The sequence below is a fragment of the Pelodiscus sinensis genome, chromosome 2, assembly GCF_049634645.1.
Source record: "Pelodiscus sinensis isolate JC-2024 chromosome 2, ASM4963464v1, whole genome shotgun sequence".
Taxonomy (NCBI): Eukaryota; Metazoa; Chordata; order Testudines; family Trionychidae; genus Pelodiscus; species Pelodiscus sinensis.
In genome coordinates this window covers 69,745,982-69,768,066 of record NC_134712.1, presented here as the reverse complement: position 1 = coordinate 69,768,066, position 22,085 = coordinate 69,745,982, and the positions used below count along the sequence as shown (strand labels likewise).

Here is a 22,085-nt window from a genome sequence, read left to right as displayed (position 1 = left end):
CATGGTCATTGCATGGATTGCAGAGAAAAGTGCAGAAACACATGGACAACTGTTATGACCTGCCCTCGATGAAGGTCCCCTCCCCGCCCCCCATCCTCTGTTGGTAAATAACTGACCTTTACCTGGAAACATAAGGGTTTATATTCTTTAGGTTAAAATTCTGATGTAAGGATGGCTTTTAATTATTCATATTGATTTTGTCCCTTTCTGTCTCAGACAAATAGTCTCTACTGCATGTGTGGAGGCTGTAAATCTCCATTTAGTTCTAAAAGTAAAGTCTAGGGTGGACTTTTGAGACAGGCAAATGAAACACGCAAAACAAGACTTGGTCACATGTATCCCATTCTACACTGCAGACATTGATCAACTTATTACCCTTAGTGGTATGGTGATCAGAAGCTCCCAGTTGATACCTGAGATGCAAGAAGCTTTTTTCAAGTGCCAGGTTTGTGCCTTCACCACAAGAGTAGAAATTGACCGTGGCCGGATTGCTGAACCATCAATGTGCAAGAACTGTAATACAACACACAGTATGGCACTAATTCATAATCGCTCCATGTTTTCAGACAAACAGATGGTACGTTGCTTCATTTTGCTGTTGTAAAATGGAAAAATTTTGCATCCTGAACAGTTGCCTTTTTCTTTAAAAAGTAATTTGACCATATTCCAATATCTATGTTTCTTAGGATTTTAACTTCAAAACAATTCACAGCTCTTTAAGTAAGCTTGTGAAGCAACTAGAAGGTTTACCTGGCATTGCTCAGGTCCTTAACTCAAATAATGTTTGTTTTACTTTATGTAATACATGGTAAATTTTGTCAGCAGAGGCTCCCTACTTTACAAAATAAGATTCCTGTTGCCTGGGTCTTCAATTCAGTTAGTTTTTGTTTTTCTTCTTTTAAATCAGTGCTTTGGGTTGGGGGGGCTGGGAATTAGGGGTTCATTATGCACACTGCCGCAGGGAAGAGAGGAGAGGACAACCCCAGCCCTCTCTTACAAAAACAGCTTGGGGCCAGGTGAGAAGCACCTCTCCATGGCCGTTGCAGCTTCAGCAGAAACAGCTGGAGAGGGATGGATATCCCCCACTAGAATGAGGAATGCAGCAAACTGTGTACTTACCCTTTGTCAGGGCAACGGGAAACAGCCAGCAACATACACATACGAATGGGGGGGCGGCGCTTCAGCTAACTTTGTCCTCCCTAAAGGGTACTTGAGGGATTTAGGGCTGGCGTAGTCCTGGATGGGAGGAGGGAGGAGATGTGCCCCACCCTTTTTTTTTACCTGCCTGTCTCATTTTTGTATGGTTTTGGGAAGCATTCCCATTCGTGGTACAGTGCATCCAGACCCTTACCTTAATTTAAATTGTGATAAGAGGAAGTGGTATACCAAATTTGATGGTCCTAGCATTTAGGAGAAGTTCTTGAACAGACAGATGCACACTTGGACACACAGATTCTCTCAAACGTATAGTACATGTTTGCAGGGTTGCAATCAGTGTTCCCTCTAATTTTTTATGTCCATGTATAGAATGAATTTTATGTGCACCAATATGGAGATATATGGCACATAACTCCTTATTGGTGCACATAACAAAATTCATTTTGCACATGCACGATCTGTGGTGAGTATGACGCCAAGGGTTTCAGAGTTGTGGGAATGTGTTTCAGTGCTTCCGTTGACGTTACTCTGGCCAGGTAGGGGCATTAAAAGCAGTCATGGAGCTACCTTCTCAACCCTACTCCCCTGCAACCCTGGCCCTGGGCCCTGGGAAGAGCGGACACTTTGGGCAGCAACATTCTGCCCCTAGTATGCCTACATTAGGGATTGTGGATAGCACCAGGTTGGCAGTTTGGGAAGGCTGTACCTTCCCCCACCTAGCATACCAGCTGCTCATGTTGAACTTCTTTAGTTGTGAGATCCTTTCTTACAAGCAAGTTACATTTGTTACTATTTCTAAGCAGTAGAAGCTAACTTTGAGTATCCATTTTGTCAGATCAAACTACAGGAGTCCCCTGAAGATATGCCAGCTGGCCAGACACCTCATACTGTTGTGCTGTTTGCTCACAACGACCTTGTTGATAAGGTTCAGCCAGGAGACAGAGTTAATGTTACAGGTAAAATGCTGGACTAAAATAGCTTTTAATTAAAAAAAAACCCTTTTCTCTTACTAGCATGAAATCATTGCTGCTTGAAACCAGATGGCGTCACGGTTACTATTGAAAAGTTATTTAGACTTTAGCACACTAACAAAATTATCAGTTTTTTGTATGTGTGGGCCAATGTGTGTGGGTTTTTTTGTTTGTTTGTTTTTAAATAAGAGGTTAAAGTTAGCTCAAAGAGTAGGGCTGTCTAGTGCACTTGAGGTTATGATTTTGCCAACAGGCATAACTTTACTCCCTGGAGGATCTGGGCCTACATGACAGCAGCACAAGTCTTGCTGACATCAGGAGGAACATAGCCTGGTCAAAGCATTTCACCTTTTAGGAAGCTTTCTAGAGAATTGATGTTACATGATGTGTAGAAGTAATTTGAAAATTCAAGCGAAAAGTAAAAATGTAGATAAGTCTCCTTCAGCATTTGGGCTGAGCTTATTTTTGAATTGATATCTATGTTGTAATTCCATGGTGGCTTTTTTAGGTATCTACAGAGCAGTTCCAATTCGAGTTAATCCAAGAGTGAGCAATGTAAAATCTGTCTATAAAACTCACGTTGATGTCATCCATTACCGTAAAACTGATTCAAAACGTTTGCATGGTGTTGATGAAGAAACTGAACAGAAAATGTTTGCAGAGGAACGTGTGGAAATGCTGAAAGAGCTCTCCAGAAAACCAGACATTTATGAAAGACTTTCTTTGGCTCTAGCTCCGAGCATTTATGAACATGAAGATATCAAAAAGGTAAACAAAATTTTAAATGTGTACAGATACAACTGACTAGATAATATAATAGCACATATGCATTCATTAAATACACTTTCTCTGGAAATAACTCTCTTTATATAGAGTTTTTCAAATACAGAAAAGTAACAGGCCTTCGTGTATTTTAAATTCATAGAATCATAGAACCATAGAACTGGAAGAGACCTCAGAGGGTCATCAAGTCCAGCCCCCTGCTCTAGGCAGGACCAATTCCAACTAAATCAACCGGGCCAGGGCTTTGTCAAGCCGAGACTTAAACACCTCTAGGGATGGAGACTGCACTACTTCCCTAGGTAACCCATTCCAGTGCTTCACCACCCTCCTAGTGAAATAGTTTTTCCTAATATCCAACCTGGACCTCTCCCACCACAACTTGAGACCATTGCTCCTTGTTCTGCCATCTGTCACTACTGAGAACAGCCTCTCTCCATCCTCTTTGGAACCTCCCTTCAGGAAGTTGAAGGCTGCTATCAAATCCCCCCTCACTCTTCGCTTCTGCAGACTAAACAGACCCAAGTCCCTCAGCCTCTCCTCATAGGTCATATGCTCCAGACCCCTAATCATTTTGGTTGCCCTCCGCTGGACCCTCTCCAATGCGTCCACATCCTTTTTGTAGTGGGGGCCCCAGAACTGGACACAATACTCCAGATGTGGCCTCACCAAAGCCGAATAAAGGGGAATAATGATATCTCTGGATTTGCTGGCAATGCTCCTCTTAATGCAACCTAATATGCCATTAGCCTTCTTGGCTACAAGGGCACACTGTTGACTCATATCCAGATTCTCATCCACTGTAACCCCCAGGTCCCTTTCTGCAGAACTACTACTTAACTGGTTGGTCCCCAGCTTGTAACTATGCTTGGGATTCTTCCATCCCAAGTGCAGGACTCTACACTTGTCCTTGTTGAACCTCATCAGATTTCTTGTGGCCCAATCCTCCAATTTGTCTAAGTCATTCTGGACCCTATCTCTGCCCTCCAGCGTATCTAACTCTGCCCCCAGCTTAGCGTCATCTGCAAACTTGCTAAGGGTGCAATCCATCCCCTCATCCAGGTCATTAATAAAGATATTGAACAAAACTGGTCCTAGAACCGAACCTTGGGGCACTCCACTAGATACTGACCGCCATCCTGACATCGAGCCGTTGATCACTACCCGCTGGGCCCGGCCTTCTAGCCATCTTTCTATCCATCTTACCGTCCATTTATCCAATCCACATTCCCTTAGCTTGCTGGCAAGAATATTGTGGGAGACCGTATCAAAAGCCTTGCTAAAATCAAGGTATATAACATCCACTGACTTTCCCATGTCCACTGAGCCAGTTATCTCATCATAGAAGCTAATCAAATTGGGTTTGGCATATTTAATAGAACTTTGAAGTTTATTACAATCAGTTTTAGTTATCAGAAACTTTTTTAAATAATGGGAAAGGGGTTTCAGGTAATAGGGAAGGAAGCCTGTAGGTTCACTCTCCTCTTCTATTGTTAAAGAAACTGAGCAGCTATTACTTTTGTTCCTTTTATGGCCACCTCTTTGTTCTGTTATGGGATCCCGGATACCTGAAAATGTGGTCACAACTAACAAACATTGGGAAACCTTACAAACTCACTGTTGAGTGTGGGGATATAAAAAGTCATTTAAAAACATTACTGTGTAACTGCCACAAATCATAGCAATTGTATGGTTACACACGCCATGGGTTCTGCAATATAAAGCTTATATATAAGCCACAACAAAGCTGGCTACCCAGGGGTGGGGCCAATAGCCCTTGCCAGCCCTACTCGCACAGAGCCAGCATGTGACCTGTGGAGGGGGCGCCGGGCTGCCACAGACAGAGGGGCTGCTCCAGCCAGCCGTCTGGGACAGTCCCTTCCTGCAGTGGGCCCCGCAGGGCTGGAGCAGCCCCCTGCCCAGGTGGGTGGGGAGCTACTCCAGCCCCTGCCAGTTAACCATTTAGAGTGGCGCTCTAAATATTTAATTATTATAGTGGGATAACTCTATATAGGTCAGGTTGAGACTAGCTTACTACTTGTTTTCTATGTGCGGATCCTGCTCACGCAGGCCCTGGATCCCAGCCCTAACCCTGGGGATGAAGTCCCATGAGGAAGTGGTGACTGACAGCTGTCCCTGGGTCCTGGGCTTTCACCAGGTATCTGCCACCATGACAGAGGGTAATATTTTCTTTCCCACCTCTCCTTCCCCCATCCCATGTACTTCCAGCTGCTCCTCACTTTCACCTCCTCCCTCATGTCTTCTTTTTGAGAACTTGAAATACGGTAACCCCATGTGCACAGAAAGTTACTAGCACAAACATGGAGTCCTGAGTAACGTGCCTTGCTGAGTCATGAGGCATTAATTGCCTAGGCACTGCCTTAAGATGCCTGCGGAGGGTCCCCAGCTGATTGTCCTTAATGGGACATCAGGCAGACTGGCTAACCTTGGTGTAAATCTGTCTAGGAGGTGTCACCCAGAAATACAACAAGTTTGAGTTGAGTTTCATAAGTTAATATACAATGATTATTCATGCGTTTAAACTTGTTAATCATATTTAACATAAAGAACAGCCGTACTGGGTCAGACCAACAGTCCATCTAGCCCAGTATCCTGTCTTCTGACAGTGGCCAATACCAGGTGCCCCAGACGGAATAAACCCAACAGGTAATTGTCAAGTAATGCATCCCCTGTTGCCGATTCCCTACTTCTGACAAACAGAGGCTAGGGATGCCATCCCTGCCCATCCTGGCTGTCAACTTACAGGGCCAGGCCTGGGCCCAACAGGATTAAGGATTCACTTCAAGATAGTGTTGATTAGGGATAGTTGCTTTTATTAATCTCACTACGTCACTACTATTACAGGCTTAATACTGCCAGATGGTTACACAGCTATTGCAAAGTAATATGCCAATAAACATAGGAAGAGCAATGCATAAAAGCGAGCAACAGGCACTTGGGAATGCTTACACCCCTTCAGTTTGCAGAGAGTTCCGTTCCTGTCACCTCACACCAGGCCGCAGTGGATGTGGCTCCAGCTAGGGGATCCAGGGCACCCTCTGAGATCCAGGTCCCTGTAGCTCTTGTATATTTCAAAGGAAGAGGCACAGCAGAGAACCTGAGCCAGCTTTGTTCCTGCTGGTGCAGGTTTCCCCTGCCTCTCTCCCTTTGAAATATACAGGAGCCGCCCATGGCTCCTGTGCATTTCAAAGGAAGAGATACAGCGGGATAGCAAGCACTCCCCTCTTCTCGACTAATAGAGTAGTCGTTGGAAATTCCATCAACTACTTGATTAGCTGATTAATCAAAATTTAAAATCCCTAACTATAGCTTTACATGCGATTTGTTAATGATTTCAGACAGTTTTTATTTGAGATTTGAATTCATTCATTCATCGGATATTGGCTCATGTAACTGATCAAGAGTTTTGGTGTCTGAGCTAAAACCAATCTTATTTTTATAGGGCATTCTGCTTCAGCTGTTTGGGGGAACAAGAAAAGATTTCAGTCATACCGGAAGAGGCAATTTTCGTGCCGAGATCAACATTCTTCTGTGTGGCGATCCTGGCACTAGTAAATCACAGCTGCTTCAGTATGTCTATAACCTGGTTCCTAGAGGCCAGTACACATCTGGGAAGGGCTCTAGTGCGGTTGGTCTTACTGCATATGTAACGAAGGACCCAGAAACAAGGCAGTTGGTTCTGCAGACAGGTGCTCTGGTTCTGAGCGATAATGGCATTTGCTGCATTGATGAGTTTGATAAAATGAATGAAAGTACAAGATCAGTACTGCATGAAGTAATGGAACAACAGACTCTTTCTATTGCCAAGGTAAGATGTTAGCACAACATCGTAATATGCTACCTGGGTTAGTATATTAGATGATTAAATAATTGAAAAGGTAACACAGGAATTGGAAATAAGGTTATTGACAGAACCTCCAAGTTGAATAAGAGTATAGATGTTTTAGATGGAGTTTACCACCCGCTTTGGGCTGCATTCCCAAGCAACCCGACTCCGAGAAGACCCGGTCCCGGCGCGCCGGGGGCCGCTACCGGCCTCACACCGTCCACGGGCGTTAGATGTTGGAGCTTTATTTCAGTGATAATTCAACATGTTGCAGACTTGGCATATGTGGGTCTTTCTTGTTAGAGTGGGTTTTGGGACTCCTAACATAAGCTGCGGGAAACTTCCTTCTACTAGACAATCTTGTTTGCTCTCTCGTATGTTTCCTCTGGACAGGCTGGAATTATTTGCCAACTGAATGCTCGCACCTCTGTCTTAGCAGCTGCTAACCCTATAGAGTCGCAGTGGAATCCAAAGAAAACTACTATTGAAAACATCCAGCTTCCCCATACTTTGTTATCCAGGTATTATCATTAGACTTTCTATGCTGTGTGGTTGATTTTTACAAAAAACCTTTCTGACTTTTCCTGTATCAATTGTTTATATTTATGTCTGCAGAAATATGTTGATTGGAGGTGGCATTTGCACTGTCAAAAGCTGAAATTTCTTTTTCTACCTTTATCTGTAAAGTAATGGTTCTTCACTAAAACTGTAGCAGAGGACCGCAATTGGCTGACCAGTTCCCAGTTTAGAGTGGTTGGTATTGAATAATGGGATTGAGCAATGTCTCTAAGTGTTTGTTGCAGCCATTGTTCTGCTTGCTTCAGAAATTTGTGTCACTGCACAGCAGGATTGCCAACCCACAGAAAATTCATTTACAGACAAAATGGGAAAAATTTACGGACAAACTTTTTTATGGACATAATTTTTATAGTATATTAAGACAGCATAAATAGCCAAAAGTGAATAGTTATTGTCATTCATACATCACAAGAGCAATATTCTATTATGGTCCTGGAAGTTATATCACCTCAACCATTGAGCTAAATAAACAACTAAAACATCCAATTTCTGCAGCACAGAAGAAATTTAATTGCTATAGAAAAATTGCTGTTTTTTGAAATTTTACTGCACTTTTACGAAATTTACAGACACCTACATTTTTTTATGGACTTTATAGACCCGTCCAATTTCAGCTAATTTTTTTATGGACTGTCCGTACATTTACTGACGGTTGGTAACCCTGCTGCGCAGGCACTGGGGTTTTCAGACTCTGCATAGTTTAAATTGGGTCTAAGGGCATGTCTGCTCTGGAGCGTAATTTCCAGCTCAAGTAGATATCTTTACTATAATGGTGGTCATCAAGGTACAGTGCTAAAAATAAAAGTGTAGCTTCAGCAGTGTAAGCAGTAGAGAGAATAGGTACTCCAAGCATGAGGCCAGTATAGGCAGCTAGCCAGTTATCCCTGTCATACCATGGCAGGAACACTTCTGTTTTTGGAACACTAACTCAGAACTAAGAAGGGTATGTCTGTCCAAGCTGGAAGTTACACCTCAGCTCCTGCGTAGACCTACTTTGAGTTGCCTTTTCTCACTGAGAAAGCTGTGTTAGTAATTGTTGAATAAACAATAACAGAGGCATTACCTCTTAGGAAGATAGCAAAAAATTAATCTTTCACCCATTGCATGCTATACAAATTAGGAAACCATATATAATAGAATACAGGTGTCACCTTATGTAGGCCTGATATTATTGATAACAAATTGAGATTTTTAATCTCTCAAGGCAGGTACCATCTCTACTACCATGAGGCACTTAATACTCTTTTGGGTAGTATGGAAAATAATGAAATATGAATGATTATGAGCTTCTAATTCCATTGATTTAATACATTGCAGTTAGGCATATTTTTTGTTAGATTTCAACAGATAACAACTATCACGTTATTTGCAGAATACAGTTGCACATAGGAATAATTCAGTACATTAAGTAGACAGACTTCTGTGACATGTAAATAGATTCCCCCTCAGGATCAAGTTGGAAGTAAAGATAGACTTCATCATGACCTTGTCCAGCAGAGGCTTGAATAAATAAAGTTTATGCTGTGCCTCGAATATGGCCATCCCTTGAGGGATGCAGAGCTTGGATCAAACCACCCAAATACCCCACACGTAGGACCCAGGGCAGCCTCCCCACATGCTCCACCCCACTCCTTTACCCCTCCCCCACCCAGTATGAGCCAGAGGATTACTGGGAGCAGGGCGGCAGCAGGGGTTGTCTGCTGCATTCACCACAGCAACGGGATCAGGAGCAGCTCAGCAGCCTTTTATGCTCCTCTCAGCCTACAGTGCCTCAATTCTCCAGGGCAGCAGGAAGCAGAGCATGCTGGGAGAGGATGGCAGAGTGCAGCGATGCTGAGTCACTCCAGCTTACTTTGTGATGAGTGCAGGAGGCCACTCCCACTACTCCACACAACAGCCTTCTATAGAACAGTTGAAGTGGCCGGTGTGGAGCATTCAGCAGCTGCCTGAAATGGTCCTATGGACATGACAACTCTGGCCTAGAAGATCCCAGCCTTCAGACATTGTTAGATGAATGATGGAAGAAAATGCCATAGTTGGATGACCTCTGAAAACATTATGCCTTGAAATAGCCAACTTTAGACTACAAGCAAAAAACACATTTTTACTGGGAGTGTCCTGTATTCATGATGTAATGAATAAAATGTCAGATTTTAGATTTCAAGCAGTTTGCACTTGGAAGGTTGATTTAAACCATGAAACTAGTGTAAATACTGGAAAATGTATATGCTAACTATGGACTCTCTATTCCATGCAGATTTGATTTAATCTTCCTAATGTTGGACCCACGTGACGAGGCCTATGACAGACGTCTTGCTCACCACTTGGTTGCGCTGTACTACCAAAGTGAAGAGCAGATGGAAGAAGAGTACATGGACATGGCAGTATTGAGGGATTACATTGCATATGGTCGTAGCTATATTAATCCTAGACTAAGTGAAGAAGCAAGTCAGGCCCTTATTGAGGTAAACAGTTGTAGATATGAAGTGGGAAGTACAAGATGAAAAAGAAAGGGGAAAAAAACCCTTCCTGTGGCATACGATGTACCAGAACAGTGTAAACCGTTTCCTTTAGTATCAGGCACTTAAAATATTTAAAAAAAATACATAAATGCATGGACTATTCTCCTTCCTTCTAATCCTGCATGGAAAGTCATCTGTCCTAGTCTATCACTGAGTCAGTCAATGTCTAAGCTGATTCCATTACCTTTACTGGGCCACCCCATAATGTCAGTAGAACTTGAAAAATTCTCATGTATAGCTGACCCCACGCAGATAGTACTGATAGACGTTCTACATATTCTTTTGGGATTTAAGGCCAGATTTAGCAAATAATGAAAACTGTTTCAGTTTTGGAGCAACTGGAACTGTATTTCCTCTCTCCATGATTCACTCTGGTAACAGCCACTCAAGTCTCCAGCCATCACCTGTCTCTGGATAGGGACCCTCCTCCCACTCTTTTCTGACTTGAGATTTTAAGGCTACCCAGCCCCCTATCCTTCACTGTGATATCTCCAGCAAGCCAATCTATGTAAAGGCCAGCTCCTGCTTTCTCTGAGGACAATACTAATGATTTTTATCAGTCATTTTCAGGGCTCTTCTAAAGAAACACATTTATCCACAGGGCAAAAGCACTAGAAAGAGAGAGAAATTACAAAGAATTACCCCACCACCACCACTACCACCACACACACGCATGGTGTGGGGGCAGCGGTAATGTGCAGGGTTGCAATAATATCTGCCCAACTCATGGCTTTATTACAGGTTCAAGCAGCATGAGACACATACTAGCTGTGGTAGATGTCAGTCACAGTAAGGGACATTGTGAAGATGTACGGGGTGTTTATATTTAAGGAGGTACAAAATATTTGGAGATTTTCCCCAGTCTGAGAATCCTCTGAAGGATGGAGTGTGGATACAGTCTACATAATACATCTGTGAATTACTGCTATGTAAAATATTACCCCCTTCCTTCTCCTTCAGGCTTATGTGGACATGAGAAAGATTGGCAGTGGTAGAGGAATGGTTTCTGCATATCCCCGACAGCTTGAGTCTCTGATTCGCCTAGCAGAAGCTCATGCTAAAGTACGTTTTTCAGACAAGGTGGAAACAATTGATGTTGAAGAAGCAAAGCGCCTCCATCGGGAAGCCCTGAAACAGTCTGCTACTGATCCAAGGACTGGCATTGTGGACATATCCATTCTAACTACTGGTTTGTATTCACATAAGGATAAATGGGTATTTAGTGGGTCTGGCTTGAGCAAAATACATGCTATTGCAGTTTGGTGATGCTGTTGTCTCAGTGATTGATTTGTGTTTTTATAAATGCTTTAGATTGGATATTGAACAATCCAGGTAATAAATATCAAACCTGGAATGAATATCAGTGAGTATATTCATTTTACAATGAAATGTGATTTTTAATTAATTGAAACCGTTTTTGTTTGAAATCTACAAAACTTTCTAAGACTAATATCTAAAGTGAACACTTGATCAGGAGAGCCCTCTTTCAGCAACAAAGAATTTTCTTTCTGATGTTGACATTTCTATTGAAAGAAGGAATGACAGTTTTATAACCTTCGTAACTTTTTTCCCAAGGGATAAGTGCCACTGCTCGTAAACGTAAGGAAGAGCTGGCTCAAGCCTTGAAGAAGCTTATCCAATCAAAGGGTAAAACACCAGCTCTAAAATACCAGCAGCTTTTTGATGATCTCCGTGCACAGTCTGATGCAGTAAGTTTCTGCTTTCTTTTATATACTTCTTGGATTAAAAAAAAATTCCCATTTTATGGAGGTTCATGTGGGTATTCAGTGGGGTCCTCAGTGCAGATGACAGTTGTATCTCAGTTGATAGAAAAACTATATGAGAATCTTTAATACAAGTAGAGAGGTTAGCTTACCTCTGTATTTAGCATTTTTGCAACCATTGCTGGAATACTTGTCTAGCTCAGGTGCCCAAATTTCAAGAAGAATATTAATAAATTGGAGGAGGTTAAGAGAAGAATTTTGAATGATTAAAGGATTAAAAATGTGCTTTAGTGTTAAACTAAGCTCTTAATATTTGCTTAATAGATAGGAGAGTAAGTGGTAAGCTGTCTATAGTCTTACATCTACATGGGATGGGGAACCAGTACTTAGTAAGGGCTCTTCAGTCTAGCAGAGAAAATAGGATTCACTGACTGGAAGTTGGACAATTTGTTTTAATTCAAGGTTTGGAAATTTTTCTTTAAGCTTTGCTCTAGCAATGATATCTGTGGTTTGTGTTATACAGGTAGTTAGATATTTACAGTAGTTCCCTCTGGCCTTGGAATGTATTAATCTATTTAATTGTTCTCGACCTGACACATGAATAGGTATAAAAGTAGCCTAGTATTCAGTTGATAATATGGTGTTCCTCATTAGTGCTTTATTCATAGACAAGTTCCACTTGTGGAATAGAAAGGAATCTTTCTTGATTACTTATATTCTTGTCTAGCTGACAAAAATAAGCTGGTTGTTTTTGTCAGCTACTGGTGTCTATTCTGGCTTGTATGTCAACAGAATAGTAAGCCATAATTGCAGACTCTTATTAGCAGCGAGGATGCACAAGCCAGAAAAAAAAACTGGGTGTGCACTCAAAACTTACCTGGAACCTGGCAAACTTGACATGGAAGTTGGCAAAAAGCAATATCTCTTTTTTTTGTTTGTTTGTTTAGTAATGCTATAGGGTGTTGCCTTTTCTGTATGGTCTCAGACTTTTTTCCTTTTTTCTTTAAGGCTGTCACTAAAGAAATGTTTGAAGAAGCACTTCGTGCCTTGGCTGATGATGACTTCTTGACTGTGACTGGAAAGACTGTTAGATTGCTGTAATGAAATGGCAACTTAACAGCAAAGTTACTGTTTTTCCCCAAGTACCTGCCTGGAAGCCTGTCACATTTAAGACTATTAAGACAAGATTTATGATGCTAATCTGTTGGTGAACACCACTGCCGCCACTGTAAATAACTAGATTCCGAAGGACTGCACAAATCCTAAACTAAACAGATAGTAGCTCATTTTGTTAAAAACCCCCACTTCAGTGCAATGTGTGTTTTCCATAAAATGCTTTGTAGAACAAGCTAACACTTTGAATTCTGACATGGGCTTTAAAATGCATACATCTTAAACCTTTGCTATTTGACATAAATGTAATTTAAACCATTGCATATTATGTTTAAATTTTACTATGCAGACATTAGTGTTTGTGGCTTTTAGAAAGGAAAGTCCATTGGCTTTAACTGCTTATTTCCTTTATGTATTTTTAAAAGTCAAGTTAAATCTGAGTGAACACTTCAGCCTCATGGTCAGCAATTGCAGTTGCTAGTAGTAGTATTCTGTTTTCTAGCAAACAAAAGAACCGTTTAAGTATTTTTCCTTTCCCCTCAGATTACTGCAGTTTCTCTTCCTCCCATCAATGTTTGAAATTGCTTTTTAAAGAATTTTTTCTGCTTTCAACTTGGACTACTTTATAGCTTATTATAGTTAAAGTTCAAGTTTTTTATGCTAGGTCATTCTTCTACAGTAAACACATAATATACAATTTATAATTGACAGGGCAGCTTAGACTGTCTTCTCAGTCATTTTCTCTTCTGTTGGAGGGGGAAAGCAAAATCAGAAGATGCAACATGCATAACACTAATACTATAAACATTTTTATATATGTGGAAAGGTGGCTTTTAGCTATTTAAATTATGTTCCACATCTGTGTTCTCAGCACAAGGTCAGTGCTCCTATTGTTTCAGAACATCCCCAGCTTCTGTACTGTTTACTGAGATCAGACACTAATATGAACAATAAAGTATTTCCAAAAAGGGGGGGGGGGAGGAGGGTCAGAAGTATAAAAATGTTAAACTTTCTTCTTTAGACCACAAACCAACCTGTGTTTCTTAGCAAGAAACTTCTATGGTTATTTCAAGTTGTCTACTACATGTTTCCTTCTACTTTTCCTTTAAGTATTTGATACTGATCTTGATAAGAACTGAATTGGTGACTGGATCAATGGCACTTCGTTTGTTTAGCTTGTTTTCATTATTCCGTCTTACTGGGAAAAACCTATTTTATAAACAACAAAATGAACACATCCAGATAGCACAATAGGTAGAGAATGCCTAAAGTAAAGATCAGTTTTCAAAGATAGAAAAGATTCTCATACAGAAAAAGCAGACTGCATCTGATTACACAACCTAAAGCACCATTTACCTATGATCAATTAAAATGCATGGTGGAACTTCCCTCTGGGAAAAAAATACTGCCAGTCAATTTTCTTACCCTCCATGATTAGTATTTTATACTTATTTCAGGGTATGTCTACACTACCCCGCTAGTTCGAACTAGCGGGGTAATGTAGGCATACCGCACTTGCAAATGAAGCCCGGGATTTGAATTTCCCGGGCTTCATTTGCATAAGCCGGGCGCCGCCATTTTTAAATCCCGGCTAGTTCGAACCCCGTGCCGCGCGGCTACACGCGGCACGGAGTAGCTAGTTCGCATTAGGCTTCCTAATCCAAACTAGCTGTACTCCTCATTCCACGAGGAGTACAGCTAGTTCGGATTAGAAGCCTAATGCGAACTAGCTACTCCGTGCCGCGTGTAGCCGTGCGGCACGGGGTTCGAACTAGCCGGGATTTAAAAATGGCGGTGCCCGGCTTATGCAAATGAAGCCCGGGAAATTCAAATCCCGGGCTTCATTTGCAAGTGCGGTATGCCTACATTACCCCGCTAGTTCGAACTAGCGGGGTAGTGTAGACATACCCGGAGTGTATCTGAATTCTTGAAGTTCAGCTCCCTTTCAATTCAGTTGCATTCCCTAATTTCCATTTGCTGCTCTTTCTGTGCTGTTTAAAAAACAAATAAGGTTTCTAGTACTTTAGGAAAATTATGTTGAAGCCTAATCAAGTTGTCAGAAACCTTTTCTTGATTCACAGCATAAGTTTTTATCTTCCCAACATTCATAATCCATGTACTAATCTTTATGGATATAGAAAATATCTTTAGAAGAAAGAGGTAGCAAATATTCATTCCTCTGTTAGTATGTCTACACTACAGTGTTATTTTGAAATATCTTATTTTGAAATAGCTAATTTGAAATAAGTTATTTCGAAATAACGCATCTACACATAAAATACATTTCAAAATAGCGTTTTGCTATTTCGAAACAGCGCATCTACACTGATTGGACACTGAATCGCATTTAAGAGCAGCTGAAACCAGTTCCAGCAGAGCATCAGGTCAGTAGTTGCTTTGTGTGGCTGCTGCCTGAGGCTATTTGAGGCTTGTGCTTAAAAGAACCCCTCTGGTTAGCCGGTTCTCAGGTTTTCCTGATTGCTTGCCTATCTCGCTGAGGGACAGCAAAGCATTTTTCTCTGCCTGCTTTGGTTGCCCTGACTCAGGACACCACCGCACTTGGCACCATGGAGCCAGAGCTGCCTCTGGGCACTCTGGTGCTCATTTTGGATGTGTTGCTGCAAGCCTGGCAGCAAGTGCTGGAGACTGCCTGGCAGCTTCTGCGGCAGCCCAACCCCCAGGTCCTCTTGTAGGAGGAATAATAGGTAGCTCAATTTAGGGCTTTAATTCAAAATACCGGGTCCCTGCCGCATGTAGACGCGGGCAGTTAGCCTGGACTTGTAAATTTCAAAAAATAAATAAAATAAAATAAAAAAGTGGCGACCGGCCGGGAAGATGCAAATCAAGCGCGGGTTATTTAAATCTTGGGTTTGATTTGAAACTTCGAATGCCTACATTAGCCTCCCTAGTTTGAACTAGGGGGCTAGCGTAGACATACCCATAATTACCACTCTGGGTCAGAGCTGTAGACCAGCACCAGATAGGTGATGCAAGAAAACCTGCAGGAGAGAGTTAACCAGTTAGTGCTGAGGCATGAGGATTTATGTCCTTTTCAAACTCTTTGTTTTATATCTATTTAGTATTATAACTTTGAATATTCTTGTTTATGTAAGGCTCTACTCTGTCTGTAAGGGTAGGCATTCACCTCTCACAAATGATGTGTGTATGCCTGCAGTTTTTCCTCTGCTCCTGGTGCCATATCTTGGCCACTAATACTTGTTAGGTGGGTCTGACAAAATCACTCTGTCCATGTGCAAAACAAACAGACCGCTGCCAGGATACATAATTCATGATGTCCTACAGCCCTCTCTGGGCTCAGTCTTCTAAAATAGCCCAGTAGCATCCATCAGTGATCACGGTCCCTCCGCTAGATATGACCTTTTCTGTAACCCTTCCTGGGCTCACTCCTGCAAAGGTGCCTCTTCTGGAGCAGCACCCCTATGGTCTCCTACTAAGAGCCTCTTGGCCTTCATTTGAATCCTCAGTGACCCCAGTTGATTCACTCCTCTTGAACTTAGTTGGCTGAACATAGCTTCCCTCTGACTCAGTCCCATTAGTGCAGCCCCTTTCCCTGAGATACTACAGTTCTAATTTCCTTTTTAAGAGCATAGCCAATCTCACCCACTGGTTCAGGTCCCAACCCAATGATCCTATAAGTACAGCAGCCTTGTGATACGTTCCTTTACTAATTACTGCTTTAGGTTTCTCTGGGCCACTTCCCCATAGCCTGTCTTACTTCAATCTAGGCAGGCAGCCATAAGCTCCTTTCTCACTCCCCTGCACCCTGGCAGTAATTATATTCTCAGCCTAGGGATGTAATAGCATAGTCAATTAACCGAAAAGCAAAAGCTTATAGGTTAGTGCTATAGACTACACGTATTTCCCCTCCCCACCCCTTGACAGTAAATTTTTTAGCAGGCTGGCCAGCAGCCCAGCTAAGCCCAAGCTCACGCCAGTTCCGGGTCCTAACTCCACTGCAGCTCTGCATTTAAAGTGTAGCAGGAGCCAGGCGGGCAGGAAGCCCGGCTCAGTTCCAGCTTTGCCAGGTCCGGGAGCTCAGACCCCTCCCCCTCCAGACAGGGGCTTCCTGGGGACTATAGAATAGTCGACTAATATACAAATTCATGAGGTTAATTGACTATTCAATTAACCAATATTTAACATCCCTAGCTCAGTCCCAGCAGCCAGCCAGGAGTCATGCACAGAATTCCTGAGCTCTTTCAGTCAACCAGAATTTACACTAGCCCCCCGCAGCTCTTTTTATGCAAGTCTGATGGGCCCCAGTTAACTCCGTGCAGCCTCTTTTCTGATTTGCTGCATCCTATGTACCCACTCTAGGCAGCTTGAAGGCCCTTCTCCATTGCCCTTTCCTATGGCAAAGTAGGGCTGTGAGGCTTCTAGTAGGAGGCCTTAGGACCTATTCATCCTGGTCACACACACCCATAACTTCAGTACCCCCGTTTTCCTGTTGTAGGTATCAAGTAGCCTGACTGCCAACAAATATGGAATTGTTTATCATATTGGGTTACATGTCAGACATATCCATCTTAACTGGAAATTACTTTGGAACATATGTCTCTACCTATTTGGTGAGTTATGTGGCTGAATGTTTCAGAAGCTACTGTCACAAGCCCCAGAGGAAACCTTGTAAATAAATAAAATGTCTCCTCATGTTTTTCTTTCTTAGAGTTTTAGCTTGTTGCCCATGGTATCTAACTGCCATCTACATAAATTCAATAGCAGAGGCCTTCAGGCACTGTAAGAAAAGCAGTGTAATTAATAGTGTTAATCAAATATATATATAGTAAACCCCTCACTCCGCAGCCACAGGCTCTGCCCTACCCCATCTCTTCACCCAAGTTTCATCCCTGCTCTGCTCATGCCCAGACCCTGCTCCTCCCCTTTTGCCTTTCCCCCAGCAATGCAACCCAGGGTATGTCTACACTGCAGAAGGGTTTTTTTTTTCAGAAAAATGGCTGTTTTTCCAAAAAAACTTCACATACGTCCAGACTGCAATCGTGTGCTTTCAAAAAAAAAAATCAAAGAACAGAGGGTTTTTTCCAACATTGGTAAACCTATTTCTACAAGGAAGAAGCCTTTTTTCCGAAAGAGCTCTTTCGGAAAAAGGCATGTGTGAATGGGGAAGAGGGAATTATTTCGAAAGAAGAGGAAAAAGCACAGGTGCCCTAGTGCCCACTCCATCTGTAGTAATCGCAGCTTAAATGCGAGATAGTGTGCATTCAATGTGGTTGCTATCTGTCGAAAAAGTAGATCACTTTTTCGATGCGCTTTTGCTATGTAGATGCTCTCTTTCAGAAGTTTTTTTTTGGAAGATCTTTTCTGGAAAAGCTTCTTCCAAGAGAAGCCTGCAGCCTAAACATAGCCTCAGAGAATAATGGGGGACCAGAGGTCTGGCGCAGGACGGCAGAAGGGATCGCCCTGCCCCCTGCACTTACTGCAGCTGCACGTAACTATGTCATTATAAAAAAGTGAGTTTTTGCTTTGAATAAAGCTAATATTTAAAGTGTTTATTTTGTTTTACTGGTTTTCAGTTTTAGAATCAATAATCCAGTCAGTCCACCTACTGGAGAATGCGACCATCCCAATCTACCAACCTCTCACATGCTAAGTGAGCATAGAGCATACTACCTTTTGAGCTACTTCCTCTTTTCTCAAGAATACTGCAAAGCAATTTGTAACCAGAAAACTATGTGCTTATCCATTGTATGAAATTCTACTGTAACTGTTCATATTTCAATAATATGTACATAACTTCAGTGGTATTGCTGTTGTGGTCTTTCTCCTCACAGAAAAAAATGTACCTTTTATTTAGTGTTCAACAGTAGACAGTAAAGGCTTTTAATATTATTCATTTATTTCTTTACTAGCTGGAGTTACCCGGTGTTGCTCGGTCCCACTCCCTGCTGGCCGATTCGCTTTCACCCTCCCTCGCCAGTCCTGCTTCCTGCCGGCCGGTTCTCCTCCTCCCAATCTCCCCCACCCAGCCCCACTGTTCCCAACCCCTCCTCCCCCCACCAACTCTGCTTCCTGATGGCTGCCCCTCCCCCGATCTCCCCCAGCCAGCCCTGATGCCCCCAACTCTCCCCCCCGGCCAGCCCTGCTCTTCTCCCGGCTGGTTCCTCTGTCCCCCCCATCAAGTGTGACCGTTGGGGTTTTTTTTTAGACTACCTGGTAACCATAGCCGTGGGGGGCAGGGCAGATGCCAGAGCCATTGTGTACATGGGGGTGGGGTGAGTCCCAGATGGCGCTTTAGAGCCACAGGCGGTGGGCCCGTGACCTAGGGTGGGCGGGGCTGCCCCTGCAGCACAGTGTGGTGGGTTATTTTTTATTTTTACATGTTGAGATCGGGCCCGATCGGGTCCAAAAGTACCTCAGGAGGTCATCAAGTCCAGCCTCCTGCCAAGGCAGGACCAATCGCAACTAAATAACATTTTTCATTACATGTAGTTACTTTTATTTTAATGGCTCTGTATAGGAGCCTTCTGAAGGTAACCAAAAAATAATTCAGCTTCTTCTCTTTGTTGAACATACAAGTCAGAAATACCAAATGCAAATTAAAACAAAAAAAAATCACATATAAGAATACTTTAGTGTAAAGAAAATAGGTTTGTATTTCATTGCTATTTGCTTCCTTCTCAAAATAGTGGTGTGTTTTGATTTTTTTTGGAGAATGTGGGTATTGATCCCACTACCTCTCACATGCTAAGCAAGCACTCTACCATTTGAGCTAATTCCCCTTTTAACTTTAGTAGGCACTAGCAATAAAACTTTTTATGCTCAGAAAGTATTTTTGAGCAGTTGTCCTGAAATATTGCAAGTTCTCTAGTCATAAATAGAATGATGTGTGCTGATTCATCCTACCTATTTAGCACTAGCAATAACTCTAATAAATCCATTCAGACTACTCAGGAAGTACAATTAGTTCAAATAGTGTAGTGTTTGTGTCTGCTTTGAAGGAATGTCTACACTTACCAGGGGTTTGGTGTTGTGACTATTGATCCCTGGAAGTCGATTTAAAGGATCTAATGAAGACATCCCCCCAAATAAGCTGATCACTCTCTTCTCAACTCTGGTAATTCACTGGAATAAGAAGCATAAGGGAAGTTGATGACTGTTTCTCCTGTCAACTCCTCCCTTCCCCGCAGTAATCTGGTTTAAGGTACCTTGACTCCAGATACTGTATTCAGGTACCTGGAGTTGCATAAATTACTTTGCCCCCTAATAGTAGTGAAAACCTTCCCTGAAATGCTGTGGGATCTATGTGACGAGTTCTTTTGGTCATCTGCTCTCATACCTTTCTGTGTTGTTAGTTTTTCCACGTTAGGACAGAAATGTTCTCTCGTTTAAAAGAAAGCAAATCTGATCACTGCTATTGTAAGCTATACTTTGCTCCCAGAAATCTTGACATTGTTTTAACCTGTCTCTTTAGCACTGAGGTTTATCAACATGCATCTTAGTGTCAGAGTAAAACAATGTGGGATGAAATATTTGCAAACCTGATTATGCCTCAACTCTGTTAAATTGCCTTATATTTGTATTGTCCACATTCTTTCAAAACTTACGAAATAAAATAACTTATACTATCAAAATTATTTTAATTTTCAATAAATAGTAAAAAATATAATTAAAGCATATTGTGCACATTTATTTCTTAACTTGGTAGATTACTTTAATATAGCTATTTATTATGATGTTTTACAAAAATGTTAAGAGCAGGATGCATCTAGATTTTAAAAAGAAAATAATGACAAATGTTTAGAAGGGTGAAATATTGATGACAAAAACAACAAGAAAGTAGTGGAAACTCTACCAGTCTTTTACTTTATTTTTTCAGCTGTCAAGACTGTGATAATCTACCAAACCAATCTTCCCACAAAACGAATCTCTAACAAAAATCACATTCTCATATTAGAAAGTTAACTCAAAAAGTAACTGAAAATATGCATATTCTTCACAATTGAAAGAAGTTATCCTTTTGAAATTAATGGTCCGTGGTTTTAAACAAAAGTCATTGGAGAATGCAGGCATCGATCCCGCTACCTCTCGCATGCTAAGCGAGCGCTCTACCATTTGAGCTAATTCCCCGTCTCCTGTAAATAAGCCTCAGCTATCTGACTCACTCTTTTCTAGGTCATCTGATGGCTAGATAGTTTAACCACCTAATACATATATTTCTTATATTTATTTTAGGACTGTTCCTGAGATCGTTACAAGCAAGCAAAAACAAACTGCTTTTCATTTTAGTGCTTTTTCGTTAATCCAAAGTTTGTGTGACTAAAATATGAGTCAACATCTCAGCATTTAACTGTTCACAAGTTACCCAGTTGGATCACAGATCTTTACAAAGAGGTCTGAGGATACAAATGAGTTGTAGACTCACCTGCACAATAGTTATTACAGTTAAAACTGCATCACGCTGCATAATTATCTTAACAGATTTGACATAAACGTTATTAATGGGCTACACAGAAATTTCTTCCTGGACTATATATCAGGGATCCCTGGGTGGCAACAAGCCAGTGAAGTCGCTCTAACAACCTCTACAACCAGCGGTGTTGGTATGTGTGGTCGGGGGAAACAGGTATGGATATAACTACCCCTGAGGTCTTCCTGCACAGCTCAGTGATTCTTTGGGCCTGTGGACAGTCAGGTGTGAATTACACAAAAAATAGAATCACCTCCCGGCCAGTCCCAAAATTGAGAGCTGCAAAGGGCACCTTTGTTTGTTTTCTCCCTTGAAACTTCGGCCACTTTGGTTACTGGAAAATCTTCTAAGTCTATATTCTCATTCATTTCTGTTACCATTTCCTGTACTTTTTCACGTTCTCCTTTTACAAATACTTTATTCAATGTTACATTAAAATACTCCATGCCATGCCGAAAAAAGGAATCGTGACTAGTGAAGAGACAGGGAAGTAGCTGTTCGTCACTTCAATACCCGCTTTCCAAACAGCTCCACCTCTAGCGAGTGTGTAGGGTGCAGGAACATCAAACAGTCACGTCAAAGCCCTTTAAACGAACTAACGTCTAACCTGACGTTACTGCTCAGGTAGGGGATGCCCCCAGCAAAGCCCTTGCACCGACACCGGTTGCTGCGGAGGGAGGGAGGGGACACGGCGTAACGGGCACCGGGAAGCAACCTCGGTCATTCCCGATCGCTCCGCGCCTGGCCCAGCCAGGGTGACCGGCTGCTAGAAGGGGGTGAGTTGCAGCCACTCTTAGCGCGAGCCCCGTTTACCGGCTTTTCCCACTGCCAGCCAGCAACCCCCGACCTCAACTCAGCTCCTCCCGCTGGAGGGGGGGAGGGGTTTGGAGGGAAGAGAGAGGGGGGGGCTGACGCACGCGCACAAATGCCGTCCAACGGCGCTCA

The 22,085-nt window shown here is 42.2% G+C and overlaps 1 protein-coding gene and 1 long non-coding RNA gene across 4 annotated transcripts in view; one reads left to right on the top strand and one right to left on the bottom strand.

Annotated features, from left to right (window-relative positions):
* The window catches only part of LOC102462305 (DNA replication licensing factor mcm4), a 23,760-nt gene extending 10,346 nt beyond the window's left edge, over window positions 1-13,414 (top strand). For all 3 annotated transcript variants that reach the window (XM_075920723.1, XM_075920725.1, XM_075920724.1), the window contains 9 exons: window positions 357-577; window positions 1,994-2,114; window positions 2,638-2,897; window positions 6,373-6,738; window positions 7,150-7,277; window positions 9,593-9,800; window positions 10,818-11,046; window positions 11,433-11,566; window positions 12,590-13,414. In XM_075920723.1, coding sequence (XP_075776838.1) covers window positions 357-577; window positions 1,994-2,114; window positions 2,638-2,897; window positions 6,373-6,738; window positions 7,150-7,277; window positions 9,593-9,800; window positions 10,818-11,046; window positions 11,433-11,566; window positions 12,590-12,682 — 1,760 coding nt within the window. In that variant the 3' untranslated portion in view covers window positions 12,683-13,414. The remainder of the gene's footprint in view (window positions 1-356; window positions 578-1,993; window positions 2,115-2,637; window positions 2,898-6,372; window positions 6,739-7,149; window positions 7,278-9,592; window positions 9,801-10,817; window positions 11,047-11,432; window positions 11,567-12,589) is intronic.
* Window positions 1-22,085, bottom strand: part of LOC142827079 (uncharacterized) — a 27,586-nt gene extending 5,501 nt beyond the window's left edge. The window contains exons 1-2 of the long non-coding RNA XR_012901473.1: window positions 21,748-22,085; window positions 19,688-19,795 (exon numbers count right to left, since the gene is read on the bottom strand). This is a non-coding gene — a long non-coding RNA (uncharacterized LOC142827079). The remainder of the gene's footprint in view (window positions 1-19,687; window positions 19,796-21,747) is intronic.